The sequence below is a fragment of the Rattus rattus genome, chromosome 6 (assembly GCF_011064425.1).
Source record: "Rattus rattus isolate New Zealand chromosome 6, Rrattus_CSIRO_v1, whole genome shotgun sequence".
Taxonomy (NCBI): domain Eukaryota; kingdom Metazoa; phylum Chordata; class Mammalia; order Rodentia; family Muridae; genus Rattus; species Rattus rattus.
This window is the reverse complement of record NC_046159.1, coordinates 81,289,662-81,306,272: the sequence shown is the minus strand read 5'-3', so window position 1 is coordinate 81,306,272 and position 16,611 is coordinate 81,289,662. Positions and strand designations below refer to the sequence as shown.

The following is a 16,611-nucleotide window of genomic DNA, read 5'->3' as shown; positions in this document are numbered from 1 at the left end:
TGCATTGTAAGTATTACAGCTTCATTTCTGTTGCTGTGGTAAAATATTTAGATGAATCAGAAAGTACGCAGTGGAAACTGGCCTTATTTTAGTACACAGATGTAGGTTTCAGTCCAAACTTGGAGTAGCCACCCTCGGCCACACGGCAGCAGTAGAGTAAATGCTTACAAGCCCGCACTCAGCTCACTGGGGTCCCAGCTCCAACACCATAAGACAAAGCACTCAGATATGTAATAATTAAGTGAGATCTTTTATCCAGGCAAGAGCCAGCTATGCTGTATGGGGTAAAAAGCAGTACCAGGGCAGGACAATCGAATGCACATGTTGCTGTAAGGCTGACCATGTGTGTAACACTCTGCAGTGAGAACATACCAGCAGCTCTCTGCTCTTCAAATTGGCGAATGCAGAGCATCCTGTATCATCCTGACCACGAGCCAGCCTCGGGGAGAGAAGGCTCAGATTCTTTGGTTTTGCTTCATTAGCTGGGGACATTAGCAAGTTACCTTCCTTTGTGCTGTAAAATGCCTGTAGCGTTACTATTACTTCTTGAATTTTAACAAAAAATAGGTATCACATCTGAAAAGTCCTTTTGCATTAAATTAGTGGACTGCAGCAGCCACATTTTATCCCTCCTCCACGCTCTTGGTCACCCGCACCCTTATTACTGTCGTAAGGGTTTGGGGCTTCTGATTTGTTCATTAGTGTTGCCCTCATGATTACAACCGTAAGTCTTTCCTTCAGCTTACAGTCTTCTCCCTCACCTAACTAGCCTGTACCTCTTCCCTGTATCCTGGGTGATTGGGTTTCTCTTGTCAGCAGTCTGATTATGCCTAAGCTTCCTGTGTTAGACACCATGACTAAGAATTTGCTCCAATTGGTTTTTCTTGAGTGCATATTTTAGTGCCTGGCTTGCCACTGCCTGTGGTCTGTGTTTCAGTTTGAGTCGTAGAGATCACCCGTTGAGCCACATGGTACCCAACAAAGCTCTGTTAAATTATAATGACCTTGTGTTTCCAACCTAGCGCCATTTTCAGTAGATTAAATATTTGTAATAATCCTGAAATTTTTGGTTCACAGTAAGATTTTAATACACATTTGTGAATTATTTTCTATTTCCTTAAATCCTGAATTTTGGCATCCTCTTATTTTAGTATAAAACAAATTTCATTCTTTGTTTTGAGAAGTTGTTTGGGTCCTGGTCAGGATTGAATTTTACTGATTTCTTTTTTTGTTTTAACTTTTTTCAGGCTGCTAAATTGGATACCGCAGTGCAATCCTCGGGGTCCCAATGGGGGACTCAGGATCAAGACGATGTACCCTGGTCTCCCGGTTGCCAATATTCAGGAAAAGTATTAGCAGAAGACATGATTCTCTCCCTTCTTCCCCCTCTTCCAGTAACACAGCTGGTGTGCACAGCTCCTCCCCTTCCAGCACCAACTCCAGCTCAGGGAGCACCGGGAAACGCAGGAGCATCTTCCGTGCTCCCTCTATCAGCTTCCACCATAAGAAGGGGAGCGAACCTAAGCCAGAACCCACTGACCAGAACCTTAGTATTTCCAATGGTGCTCAACCTAGTCACAGCAATATGCAGAAACTAAGTTTGGAGGAACAAGTCAAAACCAGGGGAAGACATTCTGTGGGTTTTAGTAGTTCACGAAGTAAGAAGATAACAAGATCTTTGACGGAAGATTTTGAAAGGGAAAAGGAGCCTTCAACTAATAAGAATGTCTTTATCAATTGTCTCAGTTCTGGCAGAAGTGAAGGGGACGATTCTGGATTCACAGAAGAACAAAGTCGCCGTTCTATTAAACAGTCAACAAAGAAGCTACTACCCAAATCCTTTTCATCTCACTATAAGTTTTCTAAGTCGGTTCCGGTTCCTCAGAGCCAATCCACATCATTGGTGCAGCAGCCTGAATTCTCGCTGGCAATTGCACAGTACCAAGAGCAGGAGCCCGCTTTAGGAAGACCTTCCCCACCTTGCTCTGTGGATGTAACAGAGCGCGCAGGAAGTTCCTTACAGTCGCCTCTGCTTTCTGCTGACCTGACCACAGCTCAGACCCCTTCAGAATTTTTGGCCTTGACTGAAGATTCTTTGTCTGAGGCAGATGCCTTTCCTAAAAGTGGAAGCACGGCATCACACTGCTGCGACAACTCTGGCCACAATGATGCTACCTCTCAGCCCACTCCCAGTCTTACTGCTGTCACAAAGACAAAGATGGAATTTGTGGGGACTGCGTCCTGTATGATGATGTCTCCGGGGAGGTACAGGCTAGAAGGTCGGTGTAGCACCGAACTGCAGTCTTCACCAGAGACCCCTGCTGCTAATCAGAGGGAAGCTTTACAAAGCACTGAGCCCTCTGTTAGGAATGCTAGTGACCCAGAAACCCACTTACCAGCTGATCATCAAAGAGTAGAGCACCCCTTGGCACATGCTGGTGAACCAATGCTGAGAACCAGCTCCCCCAGGACACTGGGCTCCTGTGACCAGCACAAGACACTGGCTGAACACTTTAAAGGGATACACCCTGTTTCGGATTCAAGGGTTATCCCTTCCTCTGGGGATCATCATGTTTTTAACAAAACATCTTATGGATATGAAGCGAGTGCTGCCAAAGGTATGCAAATTTTCCTCATGCAAAAATTATGTAAAATAATTTTCATTTTATCTGAACAATTAGTTTTACTTCATATCTTGAGTGGAAGGCACGTTTCCTTTGTATTTATAATTTATGTGAAATGTTTGCTTTGGTTTTAAACTTCCCTCAGCTATAATGAAAATGTAAGTCTGTGTTACTCACTTTTAGCTGTATTATTTCTGCTATTCTGACCTGAAAAGGAGGTGGAAGGAAAGAAAATCTACTTGGAATGTGACTGCAGAAGCATGGGGATTTTCAAGCTAATGAAATAAAGGAATGTCAGTCAAAATTTTCAGGAAGGAAATGTGTGAAAATTCAATTCTGTTTCCTGTGATAACAAAACTCTATTAGCTAGAATCCATCTTTCAATATAAATAAATTCTATATGGCAATGCAAAGGGATTGCAGGCTATGAGAATAAGTGGAGTTAGAAAGCCTGCCAAGTTTAAAACCCACCTCAACATTGACTAGCTGTGTAGTTTTAAATGCCTTAACTTTGACTCTATATAGGACTGTATTTATGTGTGTGCATATGAGTTTGTGTGAGTGTTTGAGTGTGTGGAAGTGTGTGTGTGTGTGTGTGTGTGTGTGTGTGTGTGTGTGTGTGGATGTGTGGATGAGTGTGTGAATGTGTGTGTGTGTGTGTGTGTGTGTGTGTGAGAGAGAGAGAGAGAGAGAGAGAGAGAGAGAGAGAGAGAGAGAGAGAGAATTATTTCTACTGGTTCCAGAAAATACTCAAGGCAACTGTAGAATGTGCCACTAATCCATTGACTATTTTATGTGCTATAATATACACTACTGTGTATGTGTGCATCGTATATTGTATATTTGCTATTATATAAAAGAGTAATATATATATAATATATTATATATATAAAACACTCTTTTCTCTGTCATTAGCACTGCTGCTAGTTGTAACTGTGCCAATGCTGAAGAAGGTGCTTATGTATCTAGAGGCAATGTATGCTGTTGATAACATTTTTTTTTTATTAACTTGAGTATTTCTTATATACATTTCGAGTGTTATTCCCTTTCCGGTTTCGGGCAACATCCCCTCCCCTCCCCTTCCTTATGGGTGTTCCCCTCCCCACCCTCCCTTAATTAAAATGATTTTACCTGTTCTTACAGGTGTAAACTCTTTCTTAAGTAAGAGGACTGGGGCTCAGGGAAGGTACACACCCACAGTCATCGAAGCAGATGATGGATAGACTGGGCGGGAACTGTTTGGATCCTTGTGCTGCAGATCTTGAAGATCTAAAATCAAGTTATTGTGTAGCACACGCGAGTGGAGGTCATCTTGATGCAAAATTCAGACTCTTAGTAATTATGTTATATTATATGACTGTTCTAAAATATCAAATAAAATTAAAAATAAATCAAATGACATATCAAAAACCTCAAGTTCCTTCAGAACACAACAGTTTTATAGTCTAAATACATGAATTTGTATTTAGCATATCTGATGTAGGACTGCATGCTTTCCTTTGACAATTTTGAAACAAATTGCTACTTGGTAGCCAGGCTGACCCTAACTCGCCATGAAGAGGATGCTGGCCTTGAACCAGCAGTACTCCTCTTGCCCCAGATGCTTGAGAGATGGTACAAAGATTTGCTTCTGTGGCTGCTGTGAGTCTTCAAAGGGGATTAAACAAATTGTTACTATAAACTCAGAACACTTTTTCTGAGGTAGAGACCTTTTGAATCATTCCGGGGTTTTTCAACATCTTAAAATAGTATATTGATTAAAAATGCCATTTAAGCTTTGATAATCGTTTTTCTTTATTTGTCTTGCAAAAGTTCTTGCCAGTAGCCTCAGCCCGTATCGAGAAGGAAGATATATAGAGCGGCGGCTGCGGTCCTCGTCTGAAGGGACAGCTGGGAGTGGCAGAATGGTCTTGAAGCCGAAGGATGGGCATGTGGAAGCCAGCAGCTTGAGAAAACACAGAACGGGGTCCTCCTCTTCCAAAATGAACAGTCTGGTGAGTCCACTCATCCATCTGCAGAAAATGAGAAATGCTCTGTGGGCTTGGCATGCTCACATCTCCTGCAGAATGAACACGGGGTAAATGAGAAATTGTTTTCCATTCCCGATGTTGCCAATCAGAGAGGCTGAGTTTTCACTTGAGAGTCTCACGGGATAGGACAGATAACAGTTGGTCCTACCGCGGCCCTCCCTTGTTTTGGGGGAAGTTGTCTCATCTTTGCTTTAAAGCAAGATCCTAGGGTAAGAATGCTGAGCACGAGGACATCTTAGAAACCGTGCTCCATGACCACTTGGCAACCTTTCATTATTGACACCTTAGGGTCTTTAATGGCTTCTCTCTGAGTCTTCTCTCTCAGGGTGACCAAGGTGCAGAAGCTGTGGGAGACCCAGCAAAATTCCCATGTGAGACTTGAACATATTCTTAGGACAAGTGCTATAGCTTGCTTGTAGGCCAAAGATGTGTGTGGGGTGTGTAGGTGGCATTTTTGGTCTGACCTAGTGCGTGTGGGATGCACATTAGCTTATCTTATAGTGTAAAGTGTAGCTATACATGAGGACTAGGCTGTGTACGCCATGGAGCTCAGGAGGCTTTAGGGTTTGTAATTTTAGAGTTCATGCTGCTCATTTTTGCATGATTGTATGTTTTTACAGAAATGTACTTAATCCCCATTATTTAACACTGCCACCTTACCATTAGCCACCAACCTACTGTATACCTATCTACTTACCAATCCATGGATATAGATTAAACGCTTCAAATAATCCTTGACAATGACTACCTGATGATACCTTAGCTACAAATGAAAACACTGTCATCCACAGCACACCACTGGGTTGTAAGAAGCCTTAGATCCCAAAGCTGCACAGGAGTGTAGAGACATACTTGTGCTTGGTAGAAGTTTTGGTCACTGATCAGAGAGGAAACCTTCCTTAATCTTGGGGAAAATCAGAAACCACAGAATGACAAGGACTTCTGATCCCATTGGTCCCAAACTGACCATGTGTCTGCATTTGAGCTCATGCACACAGGAAGCTCAGTGCATGGGTGCAGGAAGATAGCATTGCCCATCCTTTTCTTTTGAGTATTAAAAGTACAGGATGCATTTTGCAGTTGCTCTTGAAACAAGGGAACGTGCTTAAGATGCTTTTAAGAGAGTAGTTCTCAAACAACAACAACAACAACAATAACAACAACAAACCAAAAGACTGTGGTTCTCAACATTTCTAATGCTAAGATTCCTTAATCCAGTTCCTCATGTTGCATTGACCCTCAAGCATAAAATTATCCTTGCTGCTACTTAATAGCTGTGATTTTGCCACTGTTATAAATGTAAACATCTGTGTTTTCCCATGCTTTTAGCAACCCCCTGTGAAAAGGTCTTCAGACCCCGCTAAAGGAGTTGTGACTCACAGGTTGAGAACCGCTGTTGTAAATAATTGTGGATTGAGGCTGATTCTTAGGAAGCATTTTCCTCTGGGAATTTGTATTGTTTCTTTCTGGAACAGTAGTCAGGTAAAGAGTTTTTCAATCCAATCCACTTAGGGTTGGTCTTTGAATTATTTTATATCTGAAATTTTATTCTTCCCATACTTATTCTAAATAATTTCCCCCATAATGTCAATGAGCCTCTGTCTCTGATCGACCCTTTTGTGAGGTCTACAACATTAGAGGGATTTGTTCTCTTGCAGCCCCTCATTTCAACACATATCTCCGCAGTACTAGAAAGCAGCCACTAGATGGCAGGAAAACACTGCTTTGTGTTGGAACTCCAGGCTTGAAGAAGGAATTTGGTGAAAGGACTTGGCTAGTGAAAGACTCGCTGGATTTGCATTGCAGTTGCTATTTATTAAAATAAATACCGGCACTTTTGAAGTTTAGAGGTGACTTAACAGAAATTACTTTATAATTTCAGTCTTCCTTTACATTCTTCAATTTGCATATCAACCTTCCATTACTATTTTGTCGATTAATTTAAAATATGCTCCATACGTTTTTAACATACAACAGTCAAAGGAAGACATTCTGTGATATTTTAGGCAATTCTAGCATTGGTTAATACAGAGCGTGGTGGAGAAATGATTTCTAATAATGTTAATGAATTCAAGGTGCAGCTTCTGACTGTGCAGTTGTACAGTTACAGAGGTGGAACCCTGTGGACTCATTCCCATTTTGCCATTTAAACTGTTACCCAAATACTCAAATGTCCTTGCTGCACCTTTCCATGAGGCCTGTGGTTGATGCTGCAAACTCGATCAGGAAGGCCACAGATTATGACTTACCCCATCAAAATCATTCACTTGGGATTCCTGACTTTCAGGAGATGTCCAGGGTCAAGACAACACAAAGTATAAGAAACACAGGAGAAGGCCAGTCTCCATAAGTTGGTAGCTTAGAATCTGTATTCTCAGTCAGGTGCTTGTGGAAGATCGGAGCTCACCTGTTTAACCCCTTTAGAAGCCCTGTGTTTTGTTTTGCTTTGGGGAACAAGCCATTTTCATTTAGAAGCTTCCATCATTATTCCCAGTTCTCATAGGATGTCATGACTTAACTCACTTCCTGTTAAGTGGTGGGAAGATCAGTTTGAGTAAGAAATCTGTAGAGCTTGAGTCCTCCTGGCTTGTCATGCACTTCCCAGAAGGCTCTGCCCAGCCACTAGTTCTGTCCCCCGTAAAAATTCTTCCTAAAGAATACAACTGCAGTATTAAACAATGCGTATTAAAAACCCCATCAAGAGTAGCATGCATTTCTGTCTTGCTCTGTTATTAAAGGAGCATCAAGGGCAGTTGTAAAGATAAAGAACCTTGTCTCTGATTCTATTGCATTAGTCCAGTTTTTGTCATTACTAACAGAACACCAGAGACTCTGTCCATTATAAAAGAGAGAGATAAACCTTGGGCATGGTTCTGGTCCAAGGTTGATGTCGTTGACTAGTCCGTGGCAGAGTCCCAAGAACATCATATGGGAAGAGACAGCAATTGTATTAAAAAACTTTCCAAACTGCATCTAAGACAGACCCATTGCCAAGAAAGAAACATTTATCTGTTAATTAATTCATTCACAAGGGCAGAACCCTAATTAGTCCCATCTCTCATTACCTTCAGTGTGCATATAATTTTAATGTGAGTCCTCTCGGGCTACAAACTTTACTTGGTCAATAGCCCACAGCACTGCAGGAGATCTTCAACAACCTTCTGACACTTAAATGGAGATACTAGAAGCCCAGGGCTGCTTGCTTTTCTTTTTAAACATATTTTTTCTTTTCTACATATTTAATTTTAGGGGTATGGATGCTTTCCTTCCATGTATATATGTATACCGCATTTGTGCCTGGTGTGTGTAGAGGCAAAAGTTGGTATCAAATCCCCACTGCAGTTAGAAATGGTTGTGACCTTTCCTGTGGGTGCTGGAAACAAGCACAGGTGTCCTGCAAGGGCAGCAGTGCTCTTAACCTCTGAGCCATCTCTCCAGCCCTATAATTTTATTTTATTTATTTTTTCCATACCTGCCCTATAATTTTATTTTTAATTGGTCAAATTTGTTTCTTCCTTTCTCAAAACTAAGAACTGCTATATTTCTTGTGCAGTTTCCTCGTTGGTTGGCAAACTCTCACGTCACCTGAGACTGAGGGTTGAGTGATTCTGGATCTGTTACAAATTTCTGGCTATCTGAATAGATGTACATTTGGGAAATCAGAATTGATCCCATTTGAAATAACATCAATTTCTCAAAAGATGGTCATTGAAACCTGAAGGCTTCATTTTCTCTAAACAATTTAAAAGTTTTATTTTTTAAATCTTGTTTCTATTGAAACTTAAATACAACACATTAACTTTAATATGAAAGATAAATTCCCACTTCTTGGCCTGTAAATATATTACTAACGAATCACAAAACCAAATATAAAGCTTCCTAGAATTAAGAGGAAAGCAAAATATTTAATACATTTCTATTTGCACATAACTTTACAATTGGTACAATTATTCATAATTGCCTCGTAAACTGCCTCACCGGTCTTATGAGGTCAGGAGCTGTGATTGACAAGTGATCGTGCATGAACAGTTTCTGTCTTCCAGTGGAATGGTGTGTTTGGATTGATGGCAGGCTACCATTCTAATGTTAACTCAGGGACCCTTTCACTCTCAGGTCACACTCCGATTTGGACTCCTCTGTGGTAGTTTCTGATGTTCTTGGCTTTTTACAACCATCTTGAAACAAGTGCCCAGTTTTTACCTTTTTTTTTTTAATTAAAAAATGACTTTTCATTGTATGTATTTTCAACAAGAATACCAGCAACCTCCAAGCAGATAGTTAAAATATCCTCAGACACTGCCAAAATCTGCAACAATGGCCACTGCTTGAGAACAGGAGTCATGGACTGCGGCAGTTTTCCTCATCTTTGTACAGTGTTCACCTTTCCTGCGTCCTGCTAATCTAACAATCAAGGATGCCGTGTCCTTCCTGTCCTCTCTTTCAGCATGAACTCCACCTTATTTATGCACCCCCTGCCCTTCCCCATTCCTTTGCGGATCCCTTTTCCACCCCACAAGTTAGATACAGCTGGCCTCTGGCCGCTGCTGCCTCACCTGGTCATCTTTTCATTTACCTGACCATCTGAAAATCTAAGAATTAGGTGACGTTACATGTGGTTTACACACTGTAAAAGACTAAGATTCGCGACTTTGTCAGAACCCTGATATCAAATAGGCATTGGAAACCAACATACTAGAATTTGGAAATAGAGCCAGGCTCAAAGAGCTTCAGTTAGTAATAGGTGGAATCTGGAACTTAGAAATGACTTTGAACTTGCTTTCTCCCAGAGAACTAACTGCTTCTCTGACCTTTACCGGTCTGCATCGTGTTTGTGATATTCATGTTACACATAACTGTTCAAGCCAGCTGCGACAACACCTCAATCTTCAATTATCCTCACCTCTTCCCACACTGTGTGCCCAAAGTCACATTAGAGAATCATCAGTTGAACCCCTTAAACTAGGACCCACATTTCACTCAGTGCCACAGCGCAGAACGATACATTCTGCCGGGTCTGCTGGAACCCAGGTTAACCTTTCATTTTTTCCAGTCAGTCACAGCTGAAGTTAAGCAAAGAGCAGATAGTGACAAAAGTTTCAGGTTTTACTCACGTGCTGACTGTCCAGAAAGTCTGTGGCACAGCCCTGGCTGCGTGCGCAGGCATTGCTGTGGCCTCTCCCAGGATAGTTGTGCTTCGCCTGCTCTGGTGCCCCAGGGACCACAGGTGCCCCTCCTAGAGAAACGGCCATGGTAAGTGGAATTGTAAAGCCCAACCACAGGAGGGAAAGGAATCTGCAAATGTCCATACTCCTTCAAACAATGCAGAAGATGCAATGCGGAGAAAATCTAGTAGATGAATGAACGCCACACTTTGTCATGTTTTCATGTTGTTTCTACAGCACCTAACTGTTCTTGATACCGTGTTTGCTAATCTTTAATGTGTCTAATGTAAGAATGTGCACTTTATGTCAGTTTTGTGAAACTTGTCTGGAACAAAGATATACAAAATCCGAGGCATGCCTTTTCCCCCTTTCCTAAACAACATTTTAAAAAGAAATATTATAACCCCCTACCCTGCAAAAAAAGGGAGAATTACTTTTCTCAGTTAAAAATGACTTTGGTTCCAGCAAGTTGGGCAAGGTGTTTGGAGAAAAGACACAGTATGGCGTCTAGTTCTATTCACTTCCGAACAACACTGTTTACAAAATCTGTTCATTAACTTTAGAATAAAAACTAGTGTTGTCTTTTAAACTGGACTTTTGAGAAGATAAGTGTTTTAAGAGCTAAACTTATGGCTCAAGTGTGTGTTTTTAGGATAGCAAGTTAGTTCCTCTCTGCTCCAACAGGAAAAAAATTCCTAAAACGGTTTCAAATGCCATTTACTTGATTTATTTTGATAGTTCTCAAGAATTTCAGATCTTTCAAAATCAATTCATTAAAATGCTTGTAAAAATATTTGATCATATCTGCAAGATTTGAATATTTAACATTTGAATTTTATTATGTTTTATAACTTAAAAACCTGCATAAGCTAACCAATTTTTGTTTGATTTTTATTAAACTGGTGGGAAAGCACTTAAGATAGCTATTGTGGCCAGCCATTTGCAAAGGAATTTAAATTTTCCATTTTATTAGATAAAATCAAGGTTAAGAATTGCACATTTATGTGAATACTTATGAAAATTTATTTTCTGTCAAATCTCAAGATGATGCTATATGAAATTGTTAGAGGATCTGATGGCGAAACAACAATTACGCATAAGACAACATTTATTATACTTTCCCTCTCTCCCTTTCCTTGTAGAATTAGCTTTGAACTCAGTGTCTTCATTATGACTACTGGCCTGACTGAGAATTGCAGTTTCTAAACTATGAAGGAAACCTTTACAAAGCTCACTGTCTGCACTGATCTTCCGACTTCTTTCTTCATTCTGCTGCTAGGAGGATATTAACTTGACTGTTTAAACTTTATGAGATTTGAAGTGGAGGGTGACCAGCTGTCAGATAATTCATAGCAGGCACGGGGCTGTGGTAGAGATGATGCAGTCTGTCTCAGCATGCTGTTGCCCTCCGTGGATTTATGTTCCAAAGAAGTGTGGGCACATGAACACAGATTTAAATGAAAGGGCAATCAGCCACCTGGCTGTGGTTCATGAATCACACTGAGTTTCTCCTTCTCAGTCTATTATTTTTTTAAATAATAATAGTAAAAGTATATAGAAAGTATCTTAGCGTCAACTGACAGCCAGAGTACACAGATACTAAAGTGTGCAGTTGACCCAGCAGCCCTTGGGAAGCTTCTGTGCTCGATGGAAAAGGACTATAGGGTAATGTTAAGCTTTGATTTAGAAATGAAAAAGGTGCCCTCAGTGCACACCCATCCCCCACACACCTGTCTCTCTTACAGGGCCTGCTGAACAAAAAGGGTGTGGGGTACCTGTGGATTTCATGAGAGAGAGAGAAACTATAGTTTATTGAAGAGAACTTGCTGAAAGCCTTTCAAGTTTGTTAACTTAAGCTCCTGTTTTCAGTATATAGTTTTGTTTTGTGTTTTTATTTTTATTTATCCAACTCATTAAAAAAAATCTATACAGTGCTAAGCTTGCTTAATGACCGTTCAATAAAATGTATTATTTAGGTCAGCTTAACAGAAGGATATTAGAATAATATTGCAATGTTGGGTGCAAAACTAATCAATATTCTAAAGGTCAACAGTCTATCAAAGACAATGCATTTCAGTGAAACAATCTACAAGGTACCATGTAATTTACTGACCTGAGACTTTATAGAAAATAGCAAAAACCAAAGAATGTTCCAGCAATATCTGAGAGTCTTTCAAACAGAAATTAAGTTTGAAATTGTCCTTGTGGAAGAGCCTCTGAAATCTGTGTTCTAACTCAACTGTAACTTCATGGTTACCTCAAGAGAACCCATCTTGCCCTTGAGGAATCTGCAAATCATTCCATCCCTGCACAGTGAGATAGGTAAGGCAGGAGAGTTGAAAGAGAATGAATTATCACAGTAGAGCTGAGAGAGCTAGGGAGAGAAAGAGAGAGTCATATGTCATAATAATTTTGGTAAGAAGTCAGGAGCCATTGATGGTATCAGTCAGTGGCATAAAAAGATTTGGAATTTGTAATCATTATTCTTTTAATTTTATTTTATTATTACTTTTAATAAGAATGTGTTTGTGTGTGCATGTACATGCATGATTCAGTAATGTCCTTTGATTATTTCGGTGTCAGAGATCAAGCTCAGGTCTTCAGACTTTGGGAAAAACATCATTCCATAATGGTCCATCTCTCTGGCCCATGGATTTAAATAGAGTAAATGAATTTGTTTTATGCCTGAAAAGTACTATTATAAATACCTTATAAAGAGAATATTATTTTTTTTAGTATTTTATAATATATGGCATATTATGTTTTGTGAACACTGAAGGGAAGGAATTTTTATGGTGCAGTTTGATTGAAACACTTTAAATTTATCCTAGTCTTTTTGTATTTGGTTAAAAGTCCATTGTATTTATTCAATTGTGTTTATTTCACTTTGATTGTTTCTAAAAATTGTGAACTGGTGCATGTAAATGATTTCTTATCAGTGAACACTTGGTAAGTTATTACAAAGTATCAGGAGTGAACAAGTTTGTGAGAGTAAAGATGTTGGTGGAGGAATATGAAGTAGACAATGTTACATTGATGTTACATTGTGTCTGTCCACTTTTGCTAAAATAGAAAATCTTTTATTCAGCATTTTTTAAATATCTGTCTGAGGCTGGGGATCCAGTTTAGTTGCTCAGTGATAAAGTCACACAAAGTAATTTATAGGCAACCTATTTTCTAGCCCAGCCAAAGTTTAATGTATAAAATAACATACAACTCTCGCAGGAGTCAGTAAGGGAAGTATGCAGACTAATGGAGGAGTCCATAGGACAGAGAGTATCTTTGCCTTCACAGAAGCAATGGCTCCAGGGATAGAGTGACTCTAAGCATCTGGTGGCTCTGAGGATGGGCGACACTGTAAGCTTCAGTGGGCTTAGTTTTGTTACCTTTCTTCCCGTGTGCTAATTTTACAATCAGCCACCTTCTACAAACTGAATTTCCTTTATTAAAGGTGACAGACATAAAATAATAAGGGGCCGGCAAGTAATCTGCATGGCTTGATTGTGTGATTCTCTTCTAATCAAAAGGCCAAGATTTATATATATTTATAGAAAATGGTTCATAACTCCATCTTCATTAGTAGAAAGTACCCTACTTTCTATATTCTTTTAAAAATCGTTTCTGCCTGTGATGTTGAAGATGAAGACTATTAATAATGGATGGATCAGAAACACAAGCAATTCTGAAAAGAGGTAGCAATTATAAAGAAGCTTGCAGGACCCTTTGATTTCAAGAGATCATAAGATCCTTCCAGTGATATCTAAGACGGTTTATTATTAATGATTACTTCATTAGTTATTTTCAGTAATAAATATTTTATAAAATTTCTCTTCTTAATTTTTCACATATATGATTATGTGGATGTGTATGAGTGCATAAAGAGGTCAGAGGTTGATGTCAGGTGTTTTTTTCAATTGTTTGCCACTTTCTGTTTCCTCCTTCTCCTCTTCCTCCTCCTCCTCTCCTCCTCCTCTTTTTCTGAGCCTGAATCACACTCACAGTATTTCAGCAATGGGGCAGAATACAGAATCAGCTTAAAAAAACCACAATAACCGTACTCTATGCTAGTAACCAAACCATCAAGAAACAGATCGTGGAAACACTCCCATTCATGATAGCTTCAAAACTTCATCTAAGAATAAACCTAACCAAGAAAGTAAAAGATGTTAAATCCTTGAAGAAAGATATTGAAGAAGAAACAAGAATGTGGAAAGACTTCCTCATGCTCATGAATTGAAATAGTATTAATATTGTTGAAATGGCTCCTCTATCCAAAGCAATTTATAGATTCAATGAAGAACTAAATTCCCATGCCACTTTCCACAGAAATAGAAAAAAAATCTTTAATGTACATGAGTGTGCATAATACCCTGATTAACAAAACAATCCTGGAGAAAAGAAAAGTGCTGGAGGATTCCGGTACTGATTTCCAGCCATATTATAGAGTCATAGTAGTAAAAGGAGCATGCAGGGAGACAAATAACTCCATTAAAAATGGGGTTCAGAGCTAAACAAAGAATTCTCAGCTGAGGAATATCGAATGGCTGAGAAGCACATAAAGAAATGTTCAGCATCTTTAGTCATAAGGGAAATGCAAATCAAAACAACCCTGAGATTCCACCTCACACCAGTCAGAATGGCTAAGATCAAAAACTCCAGTGACAGCAGATGCTGGTGAGGATGTGGAGAAAGAGGAACACTCCTCCATTGTTGGTGGGATTGCAGACTGGTACAACCATTCTGGAAATCAGTCTGGAGGTTCCTCAGAAAATTGGACATTGCACTACCTGAGGACCCAGCTATTCCTCTCTTGGGCATATACCCAAAAGATGCTCCAACATATAACAAAGACACATGCTCCACTATATTCATAGTATACTTATTTATAATAGCCAGAAGCTGGAAAGATCCCAGATGCCCTTCAACAGAGGAATGGATACAGGAAATGTGGTACATCTACACAATGGAGTACTACTCAGCTATCAAAAAAATGACTTTATGAAATTCATAGGCAAATGGATCGAACTGGAAAATATCATCCTGAGTGAGGAAACCACATCACAGAAAAACACACATGGTACACACTCATTGATAAGTGAATATTAGCCCAAATGCTTGAATTATCCAAGGTGCACAGAACACATGAAACTCGAGAAGGATGACTAAAATGCGGATGCTTCACTCCTTCTTTAAAAGGGGAACAAGAATACCCTTAGGAGGGGATACGGAGGCAAAGTTTAGAACAGAGACTGAAGGAACACCCATTCAGAGCCTCCCCACATGTGGCCCATACATATACAGCCACCAAACTAGATAAGATGGATGAAGCAAATAGGTGCAGGCTGACAGGAACCGGATGTAGATATCTCTTGAGAGACACAGCCAGAATACAGCAAATACATAGGCGAATGCCAGCAGCAACTACTGAACTGAGAACGGGACCCCATTGAAGGAATCAGAGAAAGGACTGGAAGAGCTTGAAGGGGCTTGAGACCCCATATGAACAACAATGCCAAACAACCAGAGCTTCCAGGGACTAAGCCATTAACCAAAGACTATACATGAACTGACCCTGGGCTCCAACTGCATAGGTAGCAATGAATAGCCTAGTAAGAGCACCAGTGGAAGGGGAAGCCCTTTGCCCTGTCAAGGCTGGACCCCCAGTGAACGGGATTGTTGGGGGGAGGGCAGTAATGGGAGGAGGATGGGGAGGGGAACACCCACATAGAAGGGAAGGGGGAGTGGTTAGGGGGATGTTGGCCTGAAAACCGGGAAAAGGAATAATATTTGAAATGTAAAGAAGAAATACCCAATTTAATAAAGATGGAGAAGAGGGCATCGGATCTCTTTACAGATGGTTGTGAGCCACCATGTGGTTGCTGGGAATTGAACTCAGGACCTAAAAAAAAATAAAGATGGAGAAAAAACTTAATAATAACAAAAAGAAAGAGCATGACACTGGTATGTATGCCTACATAGGCAGCAAGGAACAAACTAGAAACTACAATCATCAGCACATGAAACTACAGCTACCTAATATCCTACACAGATGCCACGACTTATATACCAGAAGAAAGAGAGAATCTTCAATAAATGATGCTTGGAAAATAAGATGTCCACATATAGAAGTATGAAACGAGAACCATGTTTATTTTCTGCACCAAAACAAACTTCCAATGGATGAAAGATCTCCCTTATGAAAGTTGAAATGCTAAAACTGTTAGGAAAATATAGGCAGTACCTGTAAGATATAGGTGTAAATAGAACTCTCTGAGCAGAGCTCTTTTGGCTGAGAAATCAAAGCCAAACAAGCAAACAGAACTAGTAAAAGCTTCTGCATAGCAAAGGAAATCATTAATCCAATAGAAACCCCAGAGTGGGAAAAGTCCCCACCTATGCATCTAATAGAGAATTTATATCCAAAACATACAACTCAAAAGTGATGAATCAGGAAAACACATGACACGGTTAAAATATGGGCAACAGATTTAAACAGAGAATTCTCAAGAGACTAAATAAGGAAAGACTAAGAAATAATTTTAAGGTGTCCAACATCTTTAACAATTTGGGAAATGCAAACTAAAACTACTTTGAGATTTCATCTTACCAGAGTCAACTGAAAACACATGCTGGTGAGGGTGTGAGAGAGGAAAGCTCCACTAACTGGTACAGCCATTTGGAGATCAGTTTGCAGACGTCTCAGAGAGCTAAAGGTAGACCTATCCTATGACCCAGATATACTGCCCCTTGGCTTATACCTAAAGAACTTATCAGTTTGCTAAGGAGATGCCCTCT

At 39.9% G+C, this 16,611-nt stretch overlaps 1 protein-coding gene across 2 annotated transcripts in view; it reads left to right on the top strand.

Moving 5' to 3' along the window:
- The window catches only part of Ccser1 (coiled-coil serine rich protein 1), a 1,322,544-nt gene that overhangs the window by 301,238 nt on the left and 1,004,695 nt on the right, over positions 1-16,611 (top strand). For both annotated transcript variants that reach the window (XM_032906396.1, XM_032906397.1), the window contains exons 2-3: positions 1,248-2,618; positions 4,437-4,618. In XM_032906396.1, coding sequence (XP_032762287.1) covers positions 1,289-2,618; positions 4,437-4,618 — 1,512 coding nt within the window. In that variant the 5' untranslated portion in view covers positions 1,248-1,288. The remainder of the gene's footprint in view (positions 1-1,247; positions 2,619-4,436; positions 4,619-16,611) is intronic.